General features: G+C 45.9%; 1 protein-coding gene across 5 annotated transcripts; it reads left to right on the forward strand.

Moving 5' to 3' along the window:
• Nucleotides 1–27,997, forward strand: LOC137230072 (phospholipase A and acyltransferase 3). 5 transcript variants are annotated; one of them, XM_067748650.1, is made up of 5 exons: nt 1–89; nt 752–829; nt 15,829–15,931; nt 21,455–21,723; nt 27,757–27,997. In XM_067748650.1, exons 2-5 carry the CDS (start codon nt 815–817, stop codon nt 27,856–27,858), a joined length of 489 nt encoding a protein of 162 aa, XP_067604751.1. In that variant the 5' UTR covers nt 1–89; nt 752–814; the 3' UTR covers nt 27,859–27,997. The 5 variants fall into 5 exon arrangements, with proteins under 5 accessions (XP_067604751.1, XP_067604750.1, XP_067604753.1 ...); XM_067748649.1 differs by lacking the exon at nt 1–89 and adding an exon at nt 169–305; XM_067748652.1 differs by lacking the exon at nt 1–89 and adding an exon at nt 307–330.

Genomic DNA, 27,997 nt, shown 5'->3' on the forward strand with positions numbered 1-27,997 from the left:
GCCCTGCGCTGGGTTCTGGAGGCGCCTCCGCGCAGGGGAGGGTGTGCTGAGAGGCTTCGGGGTGAGCGGGGAGCGTCCTGGTATGTCTGGTATGTCTGCCCCAGAGGCTGGAGCAGGCTGTCACTGTCGCCGGGGCAGGGAGCTCTGCGAGGCTCTAATTAGTCAGTCTCACGGGGAGGGGCCAGTTGACCTCACGCTGGCCTGGACTCTGCGGCCATTTAGCCGGTTCCCTTTTCAGTGGAGGCCGCGCTGCATTCCAAGTCCTCGAGGTGGGGGGAGCGGTACTTCCCGGAACTTGAGGAAGGGTGAGACGCTTGCGGGGGCTCTCAGGTGTTACAGGCTGTGGTGGGGGATGGAGAGCTTGGGTGAGGCGGGAGTAAACAAGTTAGGGAGCCGCTGAGGGCAGCGGCCGGGGACGGAGGGCCCGGCGCGAGGGCGGCCCCGCTGACTCTCTGGGGGCGCAGCGCGCCCTGGTAGGTGACACGGCTCGCGCTCCCCGCCGCTGCGCCGCCCGGCTCTCCGGTATCAGGTGTACCTCCCTGGCCCCTGCAAGGGATTCATCCGTTCACGGCCAAGTGCAGGGGCAGGGAGGGGGCCGGCGAGGAATTCGCAGGGAGTGAGCCCGTTGTTCTCGGAGGGGTTAGAGACCAACCGGGCACGGTCTCCCCCGCCAGAAGCCACAGTCCCCTGGGGTCTTGGGGACTCTGTTTCCTGCTACTGACAATGAATCCCTGCTCCCCCGCTGCCTCAGGCGTTTACTCAGCTGATAAAGCCAACTCCAGCGTGAAATTGAGGGCCTCCATTACCGAAGGAGATGCGCGCGCCCGTGGTAAGTTGAGGGGGGGCGAGTGGGCTGGGAGTGGGGGCCGTGTTTCGGTGGGTCTGAGTCATCACTTACGAGAGAGAGGGTCCTTGAGGATGTGGCCTCCACATGTGGTTGCCCCACTGGCCGGTGGGCATCAAGTGTGAGATGCGCGTCGGTGGGTATCCGTTGGAGTTGTCTCAGTGTGAGTAACTGCGTGGGCGGGTTGGGAGGCCGCCCTGCCTGAAACAGGCCCCCAGGAGCGGGGAGGCAGCAAGGAGAGATTTGCCCCGCCAAGGTCCTGTGCTGCCTTCCCGAGTCAGACCAGAACACCTGGGTGGGCTCCTGGGGCTGCACCTGCTGCCCCCCGAGCCTGGGTCTGACAACAGGTGATTCTTCCGGCCTCAGCTGATGCACCTCATGACCAGCCCTGCCAGCAAGTTCCCAACTCTCACTTTTCCTATGGTTCAGAAATCATAAAGGTGCTTAGCAAATGCTTCCTTTCAGCCTAGCTGGACCTGCTCCAGAGAGGTTCTGAGCCCGGCTTTTGAGGTAGATTCGCCCCGGGACCGTGTTCCTGCTGAGCACCTAGCTGTGGCACTTTGACCAAGTTTCAAATCAACTCTCTTCCCCAGAGTGAGGATTATATGACTTAATACTTATGAAGTGCTCAGAACAGTGCTTCACACACGTATTATGTGCTCAACTGTAATTCATTGTTATTATGATTATGATTTAATCCATGTAAAGGGCTTAGCACAGTGCCTGGTATTAGGGTGTACCTGGAATATTTGATGTCTGGAGTGGTCATTTGAAAACATCCTCTCCGTTAACTAGCAACATTATTTTCAGTAATAATCATGAAATGAATAGTAATAATGGCCAGAAAAGAAACACAGTCAAGTTTCTTCTTTTGAGCTTTGTATATGAAATCATGCCAGTGAAAATATAAAAACTGAAAAATAAAGTAGGTGTTATAGAGAAAAATAGAAGTAATGGGTTAATAGCTTTTAATTGCATTAGTGTATTTTTGAAGAAAACGTATTCTTACATATAGGTTGGTCACAGTAGTGAATAATAATGCCATTACAGTTTCTGTTTTGGAACTTTAGTTTCTGAAAAGTTGTCCTTGACTTTGACAAAATTGATCTTCTTTGTATATTCATGTTCAACACTCAGTAGAGCTAGATTTGTCCATTTATCTTTATTCACAGTTGAAGAACACTTTTTAAATTTATTTATTAAAAATTTTTTTTATTGAAGTATAGTTGATTCACAATGTTGTGTTACTTTTTGCTGTACAGCAAAGTGAATCAATTATACATATACATATATCCACTGTTTAGATTCTTTTCCTATATAGGCCATTACAGAGTATTGAGTAGAGTTCCCTGTGCTACACAGTAGGTCCTTATTAGTTATCTATTTTATATATAGTAGTGTGTATATGTCGAGAAGACACTTTTTATTAATTTTAATTTCAAAAGCTTCTCTCATATGAAACAACAGATATACAAATCGGAAAAACCTTAAACATTAGGATAAGTTTGTCAGAAATTCATAAAAATCCCATTTCCTAATAAATTGGAGAAATTGCAACGCTGCCTATGTCTTAAAAAAATTAATTCTAATGGCTTCTATGTTTTATTTATTTTTGCTGATCTCTAGATATCTCTCTCTCTCTTTTTTTTTTGGCCACACCACATGGTTTATGGGATCTTAGTTCCCAAACCAGGGATTGGACTGGGTCCTCGGCAGTGCGAGTGTGGAGTCCCAATCCCTGGACCACCAGGGATTCCTGATTTTTTTAATTTATTTTATTGGAGTATAGTTGACTACAATGTGTGAATTTCTGCTGTACAGCACAGTGATTCAGTTATACACATATATACATTCTTTTTCATATTCTTTTCCATTATAGTTGATCACAGGATATTGAATATAGTTCCCTGTGCTATACAGTAGGACATTTGTTGTTTATCCATTCTAGTGGCTTTGTTTTTATTTTGATTTTTTATTATTATTTTTTAAAACATTTATTTATTTATTTGGCTATGCCGGGTCTTAGTTGCCACGTGCGGGATCTAGTTCCCTGACCAGGGGTCTAACCCGGGCCCCCTGCATTGGGAGCATGGAGTCTTAACCCTGGACCAGCAGGGAAGTCCTCATTCTAGTGGCTTTTAAATATATCCACATTTAAAACATTTTCACTGAAACATATTCACCAGAAAATTCATTGTAAGTTTTTATCTTATTTGGCAAAATTCTCCCCAGTTTTTCTTCCTTGGCAAAAATCAGAGAAAATGGCCGAATGATGGTAAACTTTGACATTTATTTAATCCATTGCTTTAGAATGAGAGTCTAGTTCTTGGTGAAGTTGATCCAGACTTTCAAACACTTCTCTTTCAAACACTTTTCTTCTGGCACTGGGAGAGCAGACTCTTGTCTTCTGTTTAAACACAGGAAAATGTAGGATCACAGGGGTTGGTGGCCCAAACTGTGCTGAAAGTGAACTTGAACCATTCCGAGCCATTCAGAACTTACTGTTGGAACAGACACATGTAGCTGAGTCTGTGTATGTTGGGGGTTGACTGTATAGCTGGGTGTTCTCTGATTAAACTTCCATGTAGAAGACTGAAAGAATAAGAAATGAAAGTGTGCTAATTTAAAGCTCACATATATATTATTTTTTTTAAATAAATTTATTTACTTATTTATTTATGGCTGCGTTGGGTCTTTGTTGCTGCGCGTGGCTTTCTCTAATTGTGTTGAGTGGGGGCTGCTCTTTGCTGCGGTGCGCGGGCTTCTCATTGCGGTGGCTTCTCTTGTTGCAGAGCACGGGCTCTAGGTGTGTGGGCTTCAGTGGTTGTGGCACATGGGCTCAGTAGTTGCGGCATGTGGACTTCAGTAGTTGTGGCTCGGAGGCTCTAGAGCGCAGTCTCAGTAGTTGTGGCACACGGGCTTAGTTGCTCTGCGGTATGTGGGATCTTCCTGGACCAGGGCTTGAACCCATGTCCCCTGCATCGGCAGGCGGATTCTTAACCACTGCGCCACCAGGGAAGTCCCTATATTATTAACTCTCAACAGGAGGTGCATGAGTTAGAACTTAGACCAATATCACTGATATTGTTTAAAAGTGTTGGCACACGGTGATAGTAAACAGCAGACTGATTTTTGGTGTGTCTTATCATGGTTTTAAAATTCTCTATGGACAACTCTCCCCTATTTGTCTGCACCCAGAGGATTCGGCTCTCACTCTCCCACTCTGGGTGTGCCACTGCCTGGCTCTTAGGGCTTAACAAATGTTAGTTGTTGTTAAAGCAGCTGCCTGGACCTCCCTGGGACCGAGAGGCTGTGTGTCTCCCATATGGGCCCACGTTTCTCCAAGCCCTTTAGTCCAGCCCTGAGTCCTCCTGGTCAGGGCCAGCGCTGACCATTTCCCTCCCCTCCGTGTTCTAAATTTACTTAGAATTCGTGGGCCAGGAGCTTTGCCTTCCCTTCTCCACCCACCCTGCCCTTAAACCTGTGGCTTGTTGAGCAGCGGCTGCTGGGGACGTGAAGCTCCAAAGGGCATCTGAGGCTCCAGATATGCAGAAATCGATGGGCCTGCTCTGGTCTCTGGCTCTAGACTCGCTTATTGACTTCTTTATGACCCTCTAGGTTTGCCTGATGATCTGACAGATCTCTGTGGGGCTAGTTAAGGTGCAAAAGGGAGGGGGCGGGGCCAGAGGCTGGGAGGGGCTTGAGGAGGAAGCAGTGTGTTCCTCTTGCCCACAGACCTCTGCTGAGAATGTTGTATGTGCCTGGCTGGTTGCTCAGTCCAGCTGGAGAGCTGGGCAGGGAAACTGATCATTCCTTCGCAGGGGCTCAGCCCAACAATTATAGTCATCGGATAAACGGGGCTGCGGCTGATAAACACTCTCTGCCCTGGAGTCTGGGGGAGGCACTGAGGAGGTGGAGCCGTGAGGGATGAGTAGGAACTTGCCAGTGAACAGTCAGGGGCATTGCAGGACTAGAGCACAGTGATGTGGAGGCAAAGCTCGCCATGGGGATGCTGAGCAGATGTCAGTAGCTTCGTGTGAATTACTGGGTGTGGTGAAAAGAACTGGGCCTTTGGATTCAGGAAGACCTTCAGGATTCAGTGTAATCCTGGCATTGCTTCTCAGGGAGTTCTCTTGGGCCAGTTACTTCCTACATCTGAGCTGTTTTCTGGTCAGTGAAATGGGCTGCTGTAAGGATTCCCGGTAACCTGTGAAAACCCCGAGGAGTGCATGGTGACAGCGGTGGTGGTTCCCACATGAGTTCAGGGGGAGTCCTGGTTCCCGTGGGGTGAGGTTCCACATGTAGAACAGGTCTGAGGCTTGGAGGTCAAGAGCCTGGGAGGGCGAATGAGTTTTGCCTCCTTTTTCCAGGATACACATGACCTTTGGGTTGCTGTGGCTGGACCTGGTACCCACTGGAGCTGCCACTGTCCCTCTCCCGGAGGCTGGCAAGGGAAGAGGTGATGTGTCAGCCTAACCCCTCCTCTACCTTCTCACTGGGCCCGAGGCTGGGGAGTCTGCCCCCCACCTCGAGTTCCCCGGACCCACCCAGCCTGGGGCACAGGGTCTCAACCCTCTAATAAGCGTTAAGGGGGTTTGCAGCTTTTCACCCCCATTATCTCACTTATTCCTCACACAGACTGCTGGATGGATCTTAATGGCACTGTTTTACCAGAGAACCTCAGAGAGGTTAAATGATTCTTGAAGGTCACACAGCAATAGAGCAGAGGGGCTTCACTTGCAGGTGGCCTGGGCCCTGCTTCTGACAACGCAGCCTCAGATAGACAGGATTGATGGTGGGCTCCTCAGGGGTTTCTTTTCTTTTTAAAGCCTTGGCATCAAAACTCCCAACTCTGTGCTGGAAAAGTCCCTTTTCAGCACCCTCCCTGGACTTCCGGTTTTTGAATTACATGCTTGTAGATGTTTTCCCCAGAGTATCAGAAATGAAGTGGGTGAGTTGGGGGATTTCTACATTCACCAGAGCGTGTGATTTGGGAACAAGGAGAACTTGCTCTCAGGCTGGGTTTCACATCCTCCATAGTGTCTCCAGCTACTCCTGGAGCTGCCTCTGACCTTCCCAAATCCAAAATAATAAAAGCACCCCCAAGAACAGTGGCAGCAGAAACTGCTGTTTACCTGTGTGCCAGGTAGTACTTGCTGAGTGCTTTATAGGTACTAATTTATTTGATCCGCAGGACAACCTCATGAATCAGGTGCTGTAATTATCCTCGTCTTAGAGCTGAGGAAACTGAGGCTGGGAGAAGTTGGGTAACGTGCCCAAGGCTATCCAGCTAGTAAGTAGCAGAGCCAGAATTTGAACCCAGGCTGTCTGGCTTCAGAGCCCACGGCTGTAATCAGTATGCAGTTTCTGAAAACCAAATGCATCCTAATTTAAATGCAGAGCAGTAATGCTCATTAGCCTACTTTCTGTATTTTTTGTATGCCTGAAATATTTCATTAAAATAAAAAAATTGCAAACTTCTGATGAGGAGGCTGAATGGAGCTGAGTGTAGGCGGATTGGAATGCTTCCTTAGCGGCCTTGAATGAAAGAAAAACATTCTAGGGACTTCCCTCGTGGTCCAGTGGGTAGGACTCCACGCTCCCAGTGCAGGGGTTGGGGTTTGATCCCTGGTCAGGGAACTAGATCCCACATGCATGCCACAACTAAGAGTCCACATGCTGAAACTAAGGAGTCTGCATTGCCACAACGAAGATCCCATGTGCCGCAACTAAGTCCCGGCACAGCCAAAATAAATACATAAATAAATAGTTAAAAAAATAAATAAGTAAAATTAACTAAAAATATAGGTACCCCATTCAAAGTAAAATTAACAAAAAATAAAGAAAAACATTCTTTTTGTTTTGTTTCAACCCTTGGGTTGAAAATTCTTCTGGAAGTGCCCTTACTTTTCCATCTGGTCCTGTCCAGTGCCCACAGCTGAGGGTCTCACACTGGATCAGAGTTGCAGGAGTGAATGTGGATTAACATGCAGGGGCAGATGGTGAAATCTGCCAGAAGGCTGGCGGATTTTCCTTGTGGTGGGGATCAGGCTGTGATTCAAGTTCCTGCTTTGCTACTTTCGGGCTGACCTAAGTGACCTCATTCCCTTAGTGTCAGTTTCCCCACCTGCAAAGTGAGGTATGACTGCCCCTCTCTGCCTAACCCGTCTCTCCTGTGGTTCTCTGGGCTGCACAGTAGAATCACCTGGAAGCTTACAAAACTGCCAGGCCTGGGTTCCGCCCCAGGGATCCTGCTTCTGACCCAACCGCAAGATCACCCCGAGGCGCCCGCACCGCTGTGCTTTTGCTCCTGTCTGCCCCGTCTCCATATTTCCCCTTTCCGGCCGCTTCCTCCCCACTGCCTCCTCTGATTGCAGGAGAGTGTGAGGGTTAAGAGTGAAGGATTTCAAAGCACCGAGCTGATCTCCCTGTGCTATGCGGCTGCTTCCCGCTAGCTAGCTATTTTACATTTGGTAGTGTATGTATGTCCATGCCACTCTCTCACTTCGTCCCAGCTTACCCTTCCCCCTCCCTGTGTCCTAAAGTCCATTCTCTACGTCTGAGTCTTTATTCCTGTCCTGCCCTTAAGTTCTTCAGAAACATTTTTTTTTTTTTAGATTCCATATATATGGGGAAAAAAAGAGTGAAGGATTTGGGGGAATTCCCTGGTGGTCCAGTGGTTAAGACTCCGCGCTTCCACTGCAGGGGGCACGGGTTGGATCCCAGGTGGGGGAACTTACATCCCACATGCCACGAGGTGTGGCCAAACAAAACAAAAAACAAAAGTGCAGGGTTTGGGTTTGAATTCTGTGTCTACCATGTACATGCTCCCTGTCATCTTTCAAGACTTCAGCAAAATCTCAGCTGCTCCCTTTCTAGGAGGAGGTCCTCTCCTAGTCTCTCTTATACCCATTTCAGCCGGCTTTTGCCTCCAGCTCCCAATAGGAGCTGTTCTCCTAAAGATCGACAGTGACCCTCACCCCAGACCCCTCTTCTGACCTCCAGACTCATGCATGCAGCTGCCTCCCTGCCTCTCCAGGTGGCTACCTGGTGGCTATTTCAACCCAGCGTGCCCTCCGTGTCTGCAGCCTGCCCATTCAGCCTCCCCGAAACCTTGAAGTCACGTTTCACGCCTCTCTCCTTCACACCTTACCTCATTGCAACAGCAAATCCTGTTGGCTCTGCCTTCAAAGAAATCCAGAATGCATTACTTCTCATCCCCTGCTCCCTCCATCTTGTCTGAGCCATCAACTTCTCTCTCCATCCTCCATCCTCCCCTCTTCCACTCCCCACTCCACTCCAGCCACGTTGGCCTCCGGGCTGTTCCTCTAACATACTACTACCCGGGGCCTTTGCTCAGGCTGTCGCCTCGGCCTGGGTCTTCTCAACATCTGCAGGGCCCACTCTCTGCCTTCCCTGACCCCCTTTTACTATTGCAGTCCCCTCCCCCTTCCCCTCCCACTCCAGCCCCTTAACCCTGCCCTACCTTTTCTTTCTTTCTTTTTGTTTTTATTTGGTATCTCTTCTACTATTCTGGATGATTTACTCATTTACTAAGGCTTTGAAGAAATTTAAAAAAAATTCTGTCTCTCTCCTTGATGCTGAACAAAATACCTGATACCTGACTCCGTGAAGTCAGGTATCTCGGCCTTTGTTCACAGGCGTGGCCCAGGTGCCCGGCTCTGTGAACATCTGTAGAATGAATGAGCAAATGAAAGAGTTCCTTGACCCTCTCAGGCAGAGGTGGGTATCCCCAATGTGAAGGGATTCTCAAGGAGTGTCGTTGACCAGTTACACCGTTTCCCTGGGGCGGGGGAGGGCGTTTGTTAAGGGCGGGCTGATTCTGCACGCATGCCAGCAACCTCCCCTCCTGTAATTTGTGCGGAGTAGGTGGACGTATTTGTGGTACAGCCACTTCAGTAGCCTAACAGTAGATGTAGGTGGTGGGGTATACAGATGTTTACTGAGAAATGCTTTCAATTTTGAACATTTGGAAATTCAAACTAATGTTTGAAAAATTTTCATAACAGTGTTGCGAAGCATGTTATAAACTTTCCTGCTCGTTGCAGAAAAGCTGGAAAATGCAGAAAGATAGAAGGGAGCAACATAATCACAATAACCACGCTTAGCCCCGGCCCCCAGCGGGAATCTCGGGTAGGATGCTGGTGTGCATCCTTCTAGTTTTTGTTGTGTGTATTTATTTTGTTACATAATAGTAATTGTACGGATCACCCCAGATTGAACACACTGATGTTTGTCAAGCCTTACGTCGTTTTCTGATTCTAAAACAAATATATATGTATTTACACTTTTGGAAAACTAGAACAGAATTAAAAAGAAAATTAATACCCCAAGTTTCACCACCTAGTAATAAACACTGTTTATGTTTTGGTGTATTTCCACAGTTTTCAAAAAAACATGCGTTGGTTATCTTTTTTGAACAAAGTTTAAAAAAAATACCATTTCGTGTAAAGCTTTTTAAATTTTTACTTTAAAAAAATTGAGTTATCTTTGATTGTAAAGCTTTTTTACTTACCATTATATTATAGACATTTCTTGTCCTTAGGTATTCCTTTAAAATATATCTTTTAAAACATAACTGTATATTAGTATATAATTATGGCAATATTTAATCTTTTTGTAGGATATTTAGGTATCTAATTTTTTGCCATTAGATGTGACTTTGTGACATCTTTTATAGGCATTTCAGATTATTTCCTTAAGATCTGGTCGATAAATAGAAGTTGGGTCAAAGGATATGAATATTTTTAAGGTTACGATACAGATTGCCAAATTGACCTTCAGGAAAGTTGTATTTATTTATACTCCTAACAGCAGTGACTGAGGGTGCCTGCTTACCTGCATCTTTTCCTATATTTAGTATTAGTATTTTAATCTTCCCCAAAACCAGTTTTTAACTTAATTGGATTACTAGTGAGATAGAATGTGTTTTCTTGTGTTAGTGGTAATATGTATTTCTCCTTTTAAAATTATTTATTATACCCTTTCTCCACTTTATTCTATTTTGGTGTTTACTTTTTTTTTTTTGGTGGTACGCGGGCCTCTCACTGCTATGGCCTCTCCCGTTGCGGAGCACAGGCTCCGGACGCACAGGCTCAGCGGCCATAGCTCACGGGCCCAGCCGCTCCGTGGCATGTGGGATCCTCCCGGACCGGGGCATGAACCCATGTCCCCTGCATCATCAGGTGGACTCTCAACCACCAGGGAAGCCCGGTGTTTACATTTTTTATTGATTCATAAAAACTCTTTATGTATTAAAGCTGTCATTTTCTTCCAGTTGGTCGTGGTAGTTTGTCTGTGGTGTGTTTTCGATGCACAGAATGTTCTGGTCTGGCTCTTTTGGTTATAAGTAACCAGCAGCCCACTTAAGCTAGCTCAAGTGAAAAAAGTTTATTCTAAGGACACATGTGGAGCGGTAAGGGGATTCTCTTGAAAATCTAAGTATAGGAGCTGTGTTAAGGCTGGGCCTCCCAGGGGCTGGGAGGCAGTCCAGGATCACGGTGATTCCAGGCACTCAGCAGCTGGAGTTGGTGTATCTCTCCTCTGGTGCTCCGCCACTGGTGTGACTCAGCTAGCCGTTCCTGATATGCCTGCTTCCTTCTCTCCCACTGTCAGCAGGGGTCTTCTACTTGGTCAGAGTGGGTGTGAGAACTCCAGCCCTTGGTTTGGCCTGTGGTTCACTGGCGTCTCCCTTGCCTCCTCTTTGTCATGACTTTTCAATTTTAGCCCCTCTGCCAAAAGCTATTTTCTTTTTCATTACTTGGTTCAGATTTTTGAGAGAGAGAGAGAGAGAAAATTTGGTTGGCCCAGGTCCACTTATGGAGGATCATAGGTTGGTGACCTGCTTGGGAACCGTGCCTTTTTCTAGTCCAGCTGATGGAGGCTAGGATGAAGTGGTCACATGGTATAAAATATGGCTGCCTGGGCAGTCGGGATTGTGGGTGGTCATTTTCTCTTAAAAGGGAGTATGAATGTAACAGGCAATGATAGAAACTTTTCATAAGAACTGTAACATTTTTCAATTGTAAAAACTCTCAATCTTTTACTTTATGCCTTGTTCTTTGGACTTTATCTTTAGAATTTCTTCCTCTATTCTAAGATCTGAAACATATCCATCTGTATAATTTTAAATTTTATTTTATGCATTTATGTGTTACATTTAAGTGTTAATGATTTTTAAGCACCATTAACATGGTAATATTTACAGGCTCCAGATGGCAGATGGTTTCAAGAGGTTTCGCTGACAGATAACATCCACCTTTTTCAATTAAAAAACTGCACGTTCATCAATAAGAAGGATGTTTTCCCATCTAAAACTCTTTTAATAAAAGTTTTTATTATAAAAATAAAAGTTTTTATTATAAAAAAGTTTTTATTATAAAAATTATAATGTTATATTATAAAAATAATAAAAGTTTTTATTATAAGAAAATAATATAGCAAAATATAAAAGTCTCTGAATCCCAACCCCCACTGTATATAGTACACAACAGTTTGGTGTATTTTCCTCAGCTCATCCATAGTGTATAATACATTTTGCATGTGAATGTATAACAATGTTTTTTAAACAAAAATGGGATAATGTTTTCCAACTTACTTGTTTTGATTATTTCTATGTCTGCTTACGTAAATCCAACTTGTTCTCTCTATTGGCTGTTTGTACATATAAATATAACATAATTAATTTAGTTGGTCCTTATTAATGGTTGTTTAGGTGGTTTTTCCAGTGTGAATTGCAGAGGCCAGATATTGTTCTCCATTTGCTTGCTAAGGAAAATGGCTGTGACACAGCTCTTTGTAAACTGTGCTTTTGTGGAGAGAATAAAGACTTTTTGTTCTGAAATCCTGTGGGCGCAGAGTCTCAGCTTTGCCACTGTCATTGGCTGTGTTGTGTGGGAGAGCCATGGTTACTGTGCTCTGGAGAGTTTCTGGCTTCCTGCTGGCTCTCCTTGTTCCTAGGGGAAGAACCACCTGACAACAGGGTACAGCTAGGTTTCTGGGACTGGGGATGAAGCTGAGTGAGAGAGGGATCACTGTTGATCCAAACTGAAGGGCCAGAGAGTGAATATTTTACTATCTCTGGTCTCTGTTGCAACTACTCTACTGCTGTAGAGAGAAAGCAGCCTCGGCCACAAGGTAAATGATGGGGGTGGCTTTGTGCCAATAAAACTTTATAGATACTGAAGTTTGAATTTCATGTGTCACAAAATATTCTTCTTCTTTTGACTTTTCCCCCAACCACTGAAAAATGTAAAGATCATTCTTTGCCTGCATACAAAAATAAGCAGAGGCACAAATTTGGCCCAAGGACTTTGTTCTCATATTTCTAATTTTATAACATGCTTTCTTGAGTTCTTAATTTTGATTCAACTCAGTTGGCTGTGTGTATCATTAAGCAGTTGTTTCTCCAATTAGAGTTTAGTGAAAGGGTGTGAATTATTTATGTCCCTGTTCATGGCACCCTGTCCTCACTGGTCCCTGCAAGACCCCTTGTCTTCTTTTTTTTTTTTTTTATTAAGTTCCCTTTTATCATCCTTCCTCTCCCTCTCCATCTTCCCAATGGCTAGGTAGCATCCTAATATATTTAATATGTATTCTTTAGATTCTTCTGTTGTTGTTTTAAAAATTGTTTTTTGGGGTATGGTTCTGGTAAGACATGTATTATTGGTTTGTGTGTGGGTATCTTTAATACGTATAAGTGGTATTTTGCGGAGCTCAATCTCATTTTTTCACTCAGCACTGTATCTGAAAGATTATCCACATGGTCATGTGAACATCGAGTCCTTGCTTCTAACTAGTGCACAGGGCTCCGTGGGGGAGTCCAGCACCTTTCACTTCGTTTTTAAAAAGTTTCCTTGAGTGATGTCATGTTTTAAGCTAGTGCATATTTGGAAATATGTGCCTTTTGCCATTACAAGGGACAGGCAATATGACTGAGTATTAAAAAAAAATCACAGCTTTTTTGCTTTCAAATTGTGGATATCCATTTTTTTTAAGTTAAATTTTTTATTTATTTAAACAATTAGTGTTTTAAAAAGTTACGGTCTAATTTACCCTTTTAGTGTTCAGTTCGATGAGTTCTGATAAACATGGACAACTGAGTAACCATTCACCACCATCAAACAGAGAACAGTACAGAAAATTTAATTGCTCTGAAATTTCCTCATTCCCCTTTCTTGTCATCCCCTCTCCTGACTCCTAGCCCCTGACAATCACTGATTACTTTTCTGTCCTATGGTGATGCCTATTCTGGAATGACGTGTAATGGAATCACACAGTACGTAGATTATTGGTATGGCTTCTTTCACTTAGCATCAGTATTTAGTGTTATAAAGTCTGAGTTTCTTTGTAGATATTTTTGTCACTGTGTGTGTGTGTGTGTGTGTGTTTGTGTGTGTGTGTGTATATATATATATATTTATTTATTTATTTATTTATTTATTTATTTATTTTTGCAAGCATGTTTCTCTGTATATCAATATCTTTCATTGATATCTGTCTGGAACACAGTGAGCCCCTGAGCTCCTTGGGTCTGTGTACCTACTGGCTGCTTATTACTTGACGTCATATTCCTGATGTCCCAACTGTCTCCTTTTCTAATCAGTATCCTCCCTGAGGGCTGGGTCTCAGCCTTGCTTTTGTGTCCTGGCTTATTCATGGAAATGTCCAGTTAAATCGCCCTTTGGGGGTCCTTGAAGACCCCATAACTCTCACCAAACAATTAATATATACTTTTTCTTTTATTCTGGAAAACAAATGGGATTCATCAATTGTGACCATTGTCCAGTGTTCTGAAAGCTTCCCAGTAAGGTCTGGGCGCCTTCTTCTGGGAAGATAAATTATAATCACTGCAATAAGACAATATGATTTATCTGTAAAATTCCTGTGAAAAGATTTTTTTCCTACCACGTGGGATGTTTGTTTGCAGTTTTATTGTTTCTATAAGTAGAAATGAACTGTCATTGACCCTACTTCCTAGCCATTATAGAGTTGTGATTGGCTCTTCCACTGCCCATCATTTTTATCCCAAGGGAGGCCATACAAGGGGGAGTCCATGCTCCCCCCTTATCTTTGATGGAATCTCTCCAGGCCCACAGAGTTTGGCAGTGGGACGTGGGCAAACTCCTATGGGTCTGTCCCCTAAGAGCAAGCAGGTGAGCGGGAAAGGACAGAGGGCTGGAACGACCACCGATGGGCTCTGTCTCCAGGTGTTCTAAAGAGATTTAAGGTTGGTTTGGACTACGGAAGCTCATCAGCCCTGATCCTGGCCCAGGTCGGAGTGTCCCCACCCGCAGTACTTAGCCCAGTGTCTGGCACTGGGACCTCAATAGGTTGAATGAAAGTGTTCTTGAACCTCCCCAGGTTTTCTCAGGCTCTGGGCTGCTGTGCTCCCCTAAGAGGGCGGGGCTCTGAGGAGCATTTCAGCATCCTTCCCACCTTCCCCTGCACACACGCACACACCCTCACTCCCACGCACTCTCACTGTGATATAATGAGAAATGGATATTTAGTCTTGGCCCCGGGTTCCTGCCACAGAGCTCCTAAAATCCAAGTAATTTCCTGAGCAGTAGAGGTGAGAGGAATGTCTTTCATCATTCATAATGAGCCCCTTTCAACCGACCAGGTGATCAGAGGGCTGGAGGTTGCATTAATCACCAACGGCCAATGATTTAATCCATCGTGCCTACATAACGAAGCCTCCATAAAACGCCTAACCCAGGCTGTTGGTGAAAGCACGGGGGTGCCGGAGAGCGCTGGTCCCCAGAGGGGTAATGGAAGCTCCGTGCCCCTCCCACCACAGCTTGCCCTCTGCATCTCTGGCTCTTCCTGTGTTGTATATTTTCTAGTAACTGGAAATCTAGCAAGTCAGCTGTTTTCTTGAGTTCTATGAACTGTTCCAGCAAAGTCCTGAACCCAAGGAGGGGGCTGTGGGAGCCCCCAGTTTACAGCCGGTTGTTCACAGCACAGCTAACAACATGCAGCTTGCAGTTGGCGTCTAAAGTGTGTGTGGGGCCTCCGTCTTCTGGGACTAAGCCTGTGGGTCTGTGCTAACTCCGGGCCGTTAGTGTCAGAACTGAGGTAAACTGTGGGTGCCCAGTCAGTGTGCATCGAGGATTGAATCGCTTAGTGTGGAAAACCCACACATCCAGTGTCAGAAGGACCGGTGTGAGCACAGTGCAGAGGAGAGTTTTCCTTTGCTTGTCACACACACACACACCCTAACACGCACACACACTGACACACACACATACACCCTCTTATCCTTGGGATGAGCAGCCAGGGGGACATCACTGCCAGAGGTTGACACCAGTTCTCTGCCAGGCCCCGGGCCGGGTCGCGGAGTGTCTGTGTGACACCCCCCAATCTGACCCCCCTGGAAGAGTCTCCAGATGCACAGCTCTAATCAAATAACCTGTGGTGTTGCCTGACGGTCAGTGTGGTGGTCAAGTCACTGGGCCTGGGAATCAGACGGCCTAGTGTTGAGTCCTGGCCACGTCACTCGGGCTGTGTGGCTTTGAGAACATTCCTCTGCATCTCTGAGCCTTGATTTCCTCATTCATAACATGGGGTTCACAGCAGTGCCCACCTCATAGGAGGGTTGTGTGAATTTATTGAGCTACGCCTGTAAAACACTTAGCAGAGCGCTTGGCTCTGAGTAAGAGTTCAATAAATAATACTCCTAGAAAGAGGAACAATAAGGCAGAAACCCCGGCTAGTGAAGAAACCCTTTAGGCGGTGCACTCGGCAGGTTGTAATGACAGGTGGGCAGGCCCGTAGTCCCTGCAGGTCTGGGACACAGGCTTGTGAAGTCAGACTGGCAGTTGATTGGCCGGGCAGGGCTCAGGAGGACGCCCTGGAGAGCTGTTAGCTGGAGGCCGCGGAGCTGCACCCTCCTAGCTGAGCCCTGCCCCTGGTTCCAAGCTCTCGTGTCACCTGAAACAGCACTCTTCTTGGTTTTGCAGCCAGAGCCCCAGCCTGGAGACCTGATCGAGATTTTCCGCCCTTTCTACAGACACTGGGCCATCTACGTTGGTAATGGATATGTGATCCACCTGGCCCCACCAAGTAAGGGTGCCCAGCGCTCCACTGTGCTGGGGCTGGGAGCAGAGGGAGGTGGGGGAGCTGTGGTTCACAGGGGACCCCAACGTTCTTCTTTCGCCCCCAACTGACGGTTGGTTCCTGGGTGTTACAGGAAGACAGCTCGGTGTGGGGCAGTGGTTTTCAGACTCTGCACCTTGGAGCACCAGGGCCATGCAGAGAGACTGGGGTGGGCTTCCAAGGGGGCAGTTCTGCTTTTCATGTATTTTGTGTATTATGACTTCGTATAAAACACATTCGGTCCTGAAGGGCAAATCTCCTGGGAAGAGCACAGGTGTTTGGGCAGCAGACTTGGCTGTGAGTCCATTTTCACTCTCCGGCCTTGGTTTCCTCATTTGTAAACTGGCGTTAAGAATCCTTAACGTGCAGGATTATTGGGAGAATTCCCCACCCGTTTTCTCAAACTTTTTACTTAAACTGAGGTATAACCGAAATACAGTAAAGGGCGCAATATTGTCAGGTGTATAGTCAGTGAATTAAAAAAAATGTATCCATCCGTGTGACAATGACCGGATCAAGATCTAGAACATTTCCACTCCCCGAAAAGACTCCCTCATGCCTCTTCAGTATGCTCTCTCCCTCCCTAGAGGCAACCACTCTTCTAGGTTCTCCTGCTGTAGGTTAGCTGTGCTTGTTGTAGAACTTCAGAGCAGAGGAATCACACAGCTTGTGCTCTTTTGTGTCCGGCTCTTTCCCTGGGCCTGTGAGGTCATCTGTGTTGTTCTTACTTTTCCATTGCTGCGTGTCCTCGGTTGTATGGACATTGCCCAGTCTGTTATGTATTCTTCCGCTGATGGGCATCGGATGCTTCCATTAGTGGGCTGCTCTGTGTGCAGCTGCTGTGGACATTCTTGGATGTGTCTTTTGCTGACCAAGAATGGTAGCAAAATGAATGACCTCACCCTGTATTTATAGAGAAATCTAGGAGTAACCAGGGTAGATGCCACCATCCCCACCCCTGATCAACCAAACCACCAACATCTGGAACCACATAATCTGCCTTTTCTTCTGTTACAGTGCAAATGTGCCCCTGCCCTTATTTTATTTTATTTTATTTTTTACATCATTATTGGAGTGTAATTGCTTTACAATGGTGTGTTAGTTTCTGCTTTATAACAAAGTGAATCAGTTACACATATACATATGTTCCCATATCTCTTCCCTCTTGCGTCTCCCTCCCTCCCACCCTCCCTATCCCACCCCTCTAGGTGGTCACAAAGCACCGAGCTGATCTCCCTGTGCCATGCGGCTGCTTCCCACTAGCTACCTACCTTCCATTTGGTAGTGTATATATGTCCATGCCTCTCTCTCGCTTTGTCACAGCTCACCCTTCCCCCTCCCCATATCCTCAAGTCCATCCTCTAGTAGGTCTGTGTCTTTTTTTTTTTTTAACATTTTTATTGGGGTATAATTGCTTTACAATGGTGTGTTCGTTTCTGCTTTATAACAAAGTGAATCAGTTATACATATACATATGTTCCCATATCTCTTCCCTCTTGCGGGTCTGTGTCTTTATTCCTGTCTTACCCCTAGGTTCTTCATGACATTTTTTTTTCTTAGATTCCATATATATGTGTTAGCATATGGTATTTGTCTTTCTCTTTCTGACTTACTTCATTCGGTATGACAGACTCTAGGTCTATCCACCTCACTACAAATAGCTCAATTTTGTTTCTATTTATGACTGAGTAATATTCCATTGTATATATGTGCCCCTGCCCTTATTTTAAAAGCCAGCCTTTAGGTGTGGGCCCTGGACCCCCTTCTCTTACTTTCACAAGCACTGTACCCTCAAATTAATAATAATTCTGTATTATTCCTATTGCCCTAGAAACCACTGGAATATCTCCCACTGATAAAACAAGCACACACCGCTTCGACCTCACGTCCTCTCTAGCTAACTTCCCATGGAGCAGCTCTCTGTCGGCCACGGCCCCTGCTGGTCCCTCACTTCCCACCCTCTCTTCTGTTCCCTCCACCAGGGAGTATTTACTCCCCTCCTGGAGCAGCTCTTATCAAGGCTACATCAATACAATCAATATCCTGGTCACGGCTTACTTGGCTTCTCTGCAGCATTTAACACGAGTGGCCTCTCTCTGCTCTTCACCTGGCGCTGCCTTCCTTTCCCACTGGGCCCTTCCTTCTTCTTCTTTTTTTTTCTTTTTGCAGTACGCGGGCCTCTCACTGTTGTGGCCTCTCCCGTTGCGGAGCACAGGCTCCGGACGCGCAGGCTCAGTGGCCATGGCTCACGGGCCCAGCCGCTCTGCGGCATGTGGGATCTTCCCGGACCGGGGCACGAACCTGCATCCCCTGCATCGGCCGGCGGACTCTCGACCACTGCGCCACCAGGGAAGCCCGGGGCCCTTCCTTCTTGGCCTCCTGTGTCTAGGGGGCTCCTCCTCTCCCATAACCCTAATCCTTGCTTCTCCCTCATCCGGTCCACTGGCTTCTAACACGTTCTATTTGTCGATGTCTCCCTTAACTTGATTTTAACCCTGCTTAGCTTCAGGTGTGTGTAACCTCTTGACGACTTGGCATCTTCAGTTGGGCATCTAATTGGCATGTTGAACTTGACACACCCCAAATGGAGGGCTCCAGCAGACAATGCCATCCGGTTGCTTAGACCAAAAGTCTAGGCATCATCCTTGATCCTTTTCACCCCACGTCTGATCCATCAGGAAATCCTGTTGGCTTTATCTCCAAAACAGACCCCCGATCTGATCACTTCTCAGCATGTCCACTGCTGTGCCCTGGGGTAAGCTACCATCCTCTCTCACCTGTTGCTACTGCAGCTTCTGGTTGGTCTCTCTGCCTCTTGTCCACTTACAGTCAGTCCTTCCTTCACTGGGCAGCCAGTGTGATCATTCCAAAGTATAAATCTGATTATGTCACTCGCCTTCTTTTAATTTCGACTGGCTTTTCCATCACACGTAGAATAAGTTTCAGATCTGTGCTGTGGCTTGTGAGCCTGGCGTGGTCTGGCCTCTGCCTGCCTCTCTGACCTTCTTGAAGCTTCCTCTTCTCTCCTCCTGGGTCTCTAGACTTCAGCCACATTGGCCTCCTTGCAGCCTCAAGCACGCCACGTGCCTTTCTTCCCGAGGTCCTTGCCTTTGCTCTTCCTTCTGCTTGTGATGCTCTTTCCTGGCTCTCAGCACAGCTGCCTCCTCTTCATCGTTCAAGTCTCAATTCAAATGCCTGTTTCTGGGCGTGGCCCCCCCCACACCCCGAGTGAGAGCAGCCTCCCCTGGTCATCCTCTCCTATGTGACTTCGCTTAATCTTCTCCATAGCATTTTCAGTACCTGAAAGTGTGTTATTTTTTCTGTTTGTTCCTTGTCAGTGTCCTTTCACTAGAGTGTAAACTCGCTGAGGGCAGGTGCGCTGTCTAGTTCGTGTCTGTGTTCAGCACCTTGGACCAGCACCAGTATTGCTTGACTGCACTGAGTGGGTGTAACTGCTGGACAGGAAGCAGGGAATGGCACGACAGGGGATCTGGGTGGGTAGGTGTGACACCCTTCATTGGGTGAGTGGTGCTCCTCAAAGGGAAATATGCTTCTATCTGCATCTTCTCACTCGAGCTTCACAGGAACCCCGTGGAATAGGTGAGGCAAGGAGGACTGACCCCCTGCTACTGAGAAAACGGTGGAAATTAGAGTTGGAAGGAAGCTTAGAGAACAACCCAGTACTGATGAGGCACTCACCCTGTGCCAGGCACTGGTGGAGGCACCTTACCTAGTCAGTTTCTTTAATCCTTGCAGCTCCCCGTCCAGTACTGTAGGCACAGGTAGAACTTACTGACCCTATTCTACAAGGAATTGGGGACTTAGAGAAATTAAGCCACTTGTCCAAGGTCACATAGCAGGAAAGTCGTGGAGGTGGGACTCAAACCCTGGCTGTCTGACTCTCTATTCCCTGCCCTTACACATGCTGCTATACTGTCAAGTCTGAGGTTTCCCAAAATTTAGTCACTGATTGCTTGCCATATCCTTGTGCCCTCTCTCCAATTATTTAATTGGTATTTTCTTTAATAGACTAACTTTAAAAAGTAAAATAATTCTTTTAAAAGAAACTTTAAATTCCTATATGGATGTGTGTTTGTGAATCCATCTTAGCTGGTATTTGTGGATTCCCAGTGTTGGCTCAGCGAAGTTAAGCGACATGTCAAGACCATTCAGTGATGGAGCCAGAATCAGATCCCAGAGCTTCTGACCGTCAGCCTGTGCACTCACTCACCAGGGTGACACCCAGGGTGTGAAGTGTAAGGAAGCCCTCACTCTTAGGTGTTGACTCTGAACTTGCGTCCCTGAGAGTTGGTACCTCCTGAAATTCTGTGCTCCAGGCACCTTGCTTGCCTCGCCCCAGTCCCAGCCCTGCCACCCACGCCTAGGGGCTGAAGGTGGGTGGGTCTCAGGAGCTCCCCTGATCCAATCACCACACCGAGCCTTTCCATAAATTTGGGGCTCAAACACAGCACCATCTTTTATTTACTTCACTGAATCCTCAAGCACCTTGTGCCTTGTTAGTAGCAAGTCTGAATTCTTCTGATTTTCTAAAATCTCAGGGTTATACTCAGGGCAGAGGGGTTTAGTCCTCTTTGGAAAGCCTAGCAGAACAGGACCTGGACTCTGATCAGACCCTCTTGCCATGGCTTGTTGCTGTCACATGGTGTTACAGTGGAAGATGGGTCCTGCCCAGTGTAAGAGGATGCTTCCCCTGCTGAGAAGAGCCTTGGGGGTTCCCGATCGCGGCAGGGCCACAGAGGCTCCTTGAGGGACAGTGAGCCTCCTCTGTGATGTTCCCTGGGGTCCACCTCTGTCGTGCAAGCACACCTCTTCAGCCGTCATACCAAAAGCTTGCCCCTCCCCACACGGTGTAGGCTGGCTGCCTCAGGAGGTATGCCCAATCTCTGTGCTGGCATCAGCTTTCCCTCCCAACTATCCTGGTCCTTCTGCTGAGCCCAAATCCCTTGCTTCAAGGCAGTTTCATTTCTGGAAATTTGTTGCCTCTTCCAGCCCCTCCCCATGGACCTCCCTGGTGTCACACCTCTGGGAGCAGCTGTGGGGTTTTGGTCCCTTTGCTCCAAGAAGGATAGGATCCACTTCTGCAAATCCATCTACCTTTTCTGCAGTAATCAGCTTTGTATATGTCAAGGAAGTGTAGCATTTTTAGGATCACAAAAAGTTCACACTCTATTCCTCCAAGGAGGTGGGTGTGCTCAGGGCCCATATTTGCACAAACAAGAGGGTGTACGAGGCCAGCTTCTCTAGGTTAAAAATAATCACAACAAATCATGGAACTTTACTCCTCCTCATTTCAGATAAGGAAACCAAGGCCTAGAGACCATAAGTGCCTTATTCATAGCCACACAGCTGTGGCCCTTTCACACCTGCTCATCCCCTTGTGGATGTGGTGGATGCCAGGCTTGGGGCTGCTCTGAGCCCCTGGGGGCCGGCTCAGGACCGATCCCGCTGTTTCTCATCCTGAATCCATAGGTGAAATCGCAGGAGCTGGGATGGCCAGTCTCATGTCTGCGCTGACCGACAAGGCCATAGTGAGGAAGGATCGGCTGTGTGACGTGGCCGGGAGAGACCGGTACCAGGTCAACAATAAGCACGATGACAAGTACTCGCCGTTGCCTCCCAACAAGATTGTCCAGCAGGCAGAGGAGCTGGTGGGCCAGGAAGTTCTCTACAAGCTGACCAGCGAGAACTGCGAGCACTTTGTCAACGAGCTGCGCTACGGGATCCCCCGCAGTGACCAGGTGCGTCCTCAGTGTGTCCCCATCCCCGGGAACCAGACCATTTCCTCCGCTGACCTGGGCATCAGTGTGGGCTGGGCTGGGCTGGAGGCAGGGGCACAAACACGACAGAATAGCAGAGGCAGAAGCCTGCCCTCAAGGATGTCACCATTGGGGTGGGGAGGAGGGTGGGGAGATGGGCACCGCGGACCAGTGTGGTCGGGGGACGATGGCCGAGGGTGTGAGCACAGCTGTCACTGTCAGCCCGGTGCCCGGCCCTCCCTGGCTGCCTGGCCCTGAGATGGGCCCTTCCCACAACCTCAGAGGCAGGTTTTACTATCCCGCTTTACAGATGTGGAAACAGGCTCACAGCACTTGTTGATGGACATTCATTTCATCAAACAAATCTGTGTTGTCTCTTTTCCTGAGAGTTGTCTCCAACTGTGCTGATAAGTAGCAGAGGTGGGAGCTGAAGCCCAGGTCTGCCACGACTTATAAAAAGCCCTGTGCTTAGCCCTGCCTTAAGCCAAGGGGCAGTCCCAGAGGCTCCAGGTGATGCAGGTGTGTTTTATTTACTTAGTTGATTTTGGCCATGGCCACTCTCTTCTTTGAATTGCTTTTTCACCTGGGTAACTAACTTCCTTCCCATTTTCTCTCACTTTTTCCTCTCCTTTTCTGGCCCTTCCCTGCAGCCCCCTCATTTGTGTGTGTGTGTGTGTGTGTGTGTGTGTGAGAACATTGTTTGGAAAAGTTCTTGGATGCCTGTTGATGCAAAAGAGTACGATTTTTTTTTCTTTCAGTAAAGGATGAGTTTAAGATCCATCAGGTTGTTGATTTTCAGTACTTTTTAATTTTTTGAGATCTGGTGTCTTCTTCCTTGGTCATTGTGGTTGTCAAGGGCATGGCCTGGCAGACAGATCGATTCATGTTCTCTAAACCCTGGTGAAGTACAAGTGATAATACTGATCTAGGAGGGTTACTGTGTGAATTAAATAAGAGCATCCTTATGCTAGCAGAGTGGCAACTCAGAAAGTACACTTAATACATTGTAATAGTTGAAGTAGTCATAATGGTCCTCATCTTCATTCTTTTTCTTGGTTCACCCACTGTCTTGTCCACTGGCCTGTCTGGGCCACAGTGACTTGCTGGGGAGGCATCCACCAACACCGCCTACAAGGATCACGCTCAGCCTTCCTCATACCGCGGATAATCAGCTGTGTTTACTTATTACACTGACCTGCATGTTGGTTAGTTCATCCTATGCTCTGTGATGATACAGTAGATATCTTCCAATGGGTATTCTCTTATTTGTTTTCTTCAATCACTCATGTTATTATTATTCAATAAATATGTATGTAAATATATAAAAATGTATATAAGTACATGTATATGTGATACATATATTTACATATACATATATTACATATATATATATATATGAATGTGAAAGATGATTAATACAAAAATTGACTAGTAGCAAGTACACACCTAGCTAGGGAAGGACAGGGCAATACTGCCAGTGTTTGGTGAAGAGTCCCAGAATCTCTGGGTCACAGTCTAGTTTCAATTTCCCTGACAGTTTATAAGAGGCTCCTTCTGGGAAAGTCAGTGGGCGGGTCCATGAGAGGAACCTCATGACTCAGATTACAAATGTGAGGCAACCAGAAGGAATCTGGGGGATGATGGCACTCAGCATATCTATCTAGGGGGGATAATGGCCTTCAAAACATTTGTTTTGAGTCACATTTGATGCACACTGTCATCCTGGTATCTCTCTTTACTAGCATCCTTTAGAGATGCCCTTCAGTTCTCTCCTGTATTAATGCTTTTGTCCTCTGCAACTCACATCTTTCTCTTTCTTGGATTACTCTCTTGTTTTGCTGGAATACCACCTCTAATAGATTCTGAGAAAGGATGCATTTTAAAAAGACTGTTTATGCCTGAAAACGTCTTCATTTTATCCTCGTATTTGATTGATAGTTTGGCTGGGTATGGAATTCTAGGCTGAAAAGAATTTTTTAAAAAATGTGAAGGTATTGCTCCATTGTCATCTAGTTTATGCTATTGTTTACGAGAAGTCTGAATCGGTTCTGATTTTCGATCCTTTGTACGTGACCAATTTTATCTTTCTGGAAGCTTATAGAATCTTCTCTTTATCTTCAGTGTTCTGAGATTTCACTATGATAAACCTTGTGTGGATCTGTTTTCATGAATTATGCTGGGCACTTTATGCCATTTTTCAATGTGGAAACCCTATTCCTTCAATTCTGGGAAATTTTCCATTTTCTCTTCTCTCATTCGGGAACACTGATTATTCGGAGGTTGTACCCCTAGACTGCTCCTCTGATTTTCTTTTCTTCTCTCCCCTGTTCTCCAATTATTTATCTTTTTCAATGAGAAAACTAACACTTATTGGTAGATCTGGGTACAGGAGGTTTTTTAAAAAGTAGCAGTGATGATATCAGCATAAAAAAGAGAAACGTATGCTAAACAAATCTGATTTCCTGGGTGATCCTGCATAACAATTGAGGTGTTGATTACACCTGGCTTCTGCTTCAGGTAGATGTCCACCCTCCTATGCAGCAGTAAACTCCAAACAGAGGTTACTATACAAATTTGGGAAGTTTAAGATACCAAATTCAGGGTGCTATTTTAAGAAGGTTTGGTAGGTTTATAAAACATCTCCAAATCATCTCATTTGTAGTTATCCTTTCGTGATTATTAATAGACTAAAGAAGAGAGTCACAATTTAATATACGTGGAACACTTCTTCACAAAATTGTTACATAATTTAGTAAAATACACACGTCAGTGCGCACAAATAGTATTTTGAGCGTTTAAATACAATTCCAAATCTTGAGATACTGAAAGAACCAAGAAATGTTTTTTATCATTTGCTCTTTCTACAAGCACCTTCTTGAAAAATGAAACAATACAAATTGGACACATCCCATTCCCTTCCTGAGGCATTAGCCCAGTGCGCTAGCCAGCCGCCCGAAAGAGGCAAGACCGTGACAACACAGCAATGATAAAACAGCATCAGCAATTCTACCGGACCCCCTCACAGAACATGAAACCAGAACATACTACAAACCAAAAAGAGGGGCCGTGTATACTGTTTCCAAAGACTTCCTCTTTCATTTCTTGGCCTAGATGAGGGTCTCTCAGCCTCATCAGCACTATTGACATTTGGGGTCATTAACAATGAAGATAAGTCTTCATTGTTAGGACTTGCCCTGCGTATTGCAGGACATTTAGTAGCATCCACGGCCTCTACCAACTAGATGCCAGTAGCACCCTCCACCCCCAGGTGTAAGAACCAAAATGTCTGTAGATATTGCCAAACTTCCCCCAGAGGGCAAGCCTGTGCCCGCCTTGGGAAGTACTGGCCGAGGTGAGTAATGATCATAAAACACGGTGTGACCGAATTAAAATGTAGCTTCTGCACTTCTCCCATCTCACTAGAGAGGGTGGATTTAGTGGGTGCTGGACAACGTCCAGCAGTACTTTTGTTTGTAAGAGCCATCAAAGCAGCAGCTCTCTTTTTCACTTAACTCACGACGATAATTTCCTGTGTGAAAAGGATCTTATCAGTCATCATGTTTATTTGTGTTCAGCTCTTTGAAGCAGACTAGATTTTCCTTCAAAGGACTATATGTGACTCATCTAAGTTTCCATTTAGAAAGGGAAACAATGGGTTTAAACCAAAATGTTGTTTGTGCTTTCCATGCCTAAGAGCATTCTAATCAAGATGGTCCTATTTTCCACCTACCTATTTAAAAATGCTCAGGCTTCCAAAAATGTATTCTTAGTAAGCTTTTGTACTGAATAGTACTCTAGCAAAAAGCAACTAGGAGCTACACTCATGCTGAAGTCTACTCTGTGTCAGATAAAATTTTAAGATAAATAGAAATTGAAGATGTGGCCAATGGTATTGTGTAATTACATAAACCTGGATAAATTACAGGGTATTATTTAAAAACTACTGTAAATATTAAAGCCAACTTTCTGTACACATATTTTATAACCATTGTTATTTTATAATCTCTCATAGTCTGAATTCAATTGCTTTCTGAATAATATTACTCTTCTTATGTCCACTTAGAACATTGCTGAAAGTGAAGAAAAGCACATTAGCATTGCCTTTTTCCCAGAAACGATTCCGGGGCTTAACTCATAGTAGACGTGTAGCATAAGCAGCTAATTGTCTGCAGTCTGATAGGATTACTGTTTGCCCACGTTCAAGAAAAGATAATGAGGGGCAACTTTTCTCTTTCATAATATTCTGATTGAAGACCTCTGGTGCACACCGTGTAGCCCATTTTCATGATCAGAACTGTTGTAATTTCAGCACAGTGGCTGGGCTGGACCCAGCAGCCTTACAACAAGAAAATCATCAATGGCATCTGCAGGTAGCTCTGTCTCTCCTGGGAAGATCATTCTTTCCATAAACTCTGCACTCTCAGGGCTAGCTAAATACTATTTTCTTGTATTTAATTACACAGTTTGACTCTGTACAAAGCATGAGCACAAACAATGAGGCTATTGTTGTTTTCCTTGACAAAGTACCTTTTGTATGAACCCGCTCCATCAGCATTTCTCCTCACACTGTGAGGTTCTGTAAAGAACTGGGGGCTTACGGTTCCTACTCCATTATCTGCAAACCATTTCTCCCACCTTGACACATAGCTTAGCAAGGAAAACACTGGATACAAGTGGTTTTATGCAGGCTCCCTAGCAAGAACCCAGCAGGACCGCGGTTGCCACAAAGCCAAGCCTAATTACCTTTAATTTAACAGGAAGGTCTAAAGACTGAGCGGCAGTCAAACCTTAGGTCAGTAGCTTCATGCAAACTTTTGTTGACACGTGTTCTGGGTACCTTGTGATGTTAGTTACACTGGTGTATTTCCTGGCATTTCACACAGCTATGCTGGACATGTGTATGGCTCAGATAAGCCTGGGCAGTGGCAACGTATATTCTTTTTAAGCATTGAAGTTTTTCAAAGTCTTCTCTATGGTGGGCATGTGGGAATTTTTCGGCCACAACATACACAACCTATGCAAGCTCTGTGCTCAGGGTACCAAGGGCAGAGTTGGCGGAGTCATGTAAGGATGTGGGTTTGGGGTACCAAGTCCACGTTTTCATCCTTTTTATTACTGGGAGTCTAGTACACTGTCTCATTGGACTTCTTGGCGTAAAATCATTATAACCTTTTCCTTTGCAGTTCTTGGTTCTGCTTAAGTGCTTGGCTTGGTTTTAGGGTGAGATTTCTTGATCCGTGTTCATGATACCGTTAGTGGGAAAAAGTACAGTTTTCATGATTTTGGGCATTTTGCCTTCACTGCATTTAGTGTTCTCTGGGTCCTGGTGGAATGATGCCTAAAACAAATGCCTTATTTTACTTTTAGTTGGATTTTGGAAAGAGTGAAATTTGATACATGTTCAATTTTTACCCTGAAACTTACTCTTACTTTTGCAATGTTTTTTTTTTTCTAGTACAAACAATACAAGTCAGATATCTTAATAATGTAAAGTATAACATTACTACTCTTCATAGTTGAGTCATTTAAGAACATGCAAAGAGCACATCTGCGCCTGGCAGGACCGGGAGCTGGGGATACAGCGAAGATGACGGCAAGCGAGGGTTTTGCTCTGCCGGAGGTCACGGTTTATTGAGGATTCAATAGCAATGACTCTTCAACTTCACACTTACTTCGGGAGCTCCCTGTTGGCCAGCCAGGATTTCAACCATCTGGCTTCATCTCCCTGTCCTTTTCACAGCCACCCTCTGGGGATGTGTGCTTTAAGTACTCACAGGGTGAAGTGAGTTTCCCGCTTCAGACCTGTGTATGTCATTGGCCAGCTGGCCCCACCCACCACTCCTTCCCCATCCTGCCCTCTTCTCCCCATTTCCCTGCCAATGTTAGATGACTCCTGAGTTTGTCAAGAAGACCAAGGGGCATGGGAGGCTCCCTGAGCTGGATGTTCTTGTTGAATGTACAACGTGTACTCAGATTCCTGGCACAGAATCTGATCCACCCTCCTCTCTCTTCCAGGTCAGAGATGCCATCATGGTAGCTGGCATCGCAGGAGCGGGCCTGGCAGCCATAGGCCTCATTGGAATCATGTTCTCAAGAAACAAGAAACAAAAGCAATGACTTGAAGGGACTCTCTTGTCAGCAGTGAATTTATGCATTAAGGGGGCCTTCTTTGCTAGAGGGTTTGAGGTTTGGTTTGTGGATTTATTCTGTTTTACAATAAGGCTTATTTTCACAGAATAAAATAAAGCCCAATGAA

Source organism: Pseudorca crassidens, chromosome 9 (assembly GCF_039906515.1).
Source record: "Pseudorca crassidens isolate mPseCra1 chromosome 9, mPseCra1.hap1, whole genome shotgun sequence".
Lineage (NCBI taxonomy): Eukaryota > Metazoa > Chordata > Mammalia > Artiodactyla > Delphinidae > Pseudorca > Pseudorca crassidens.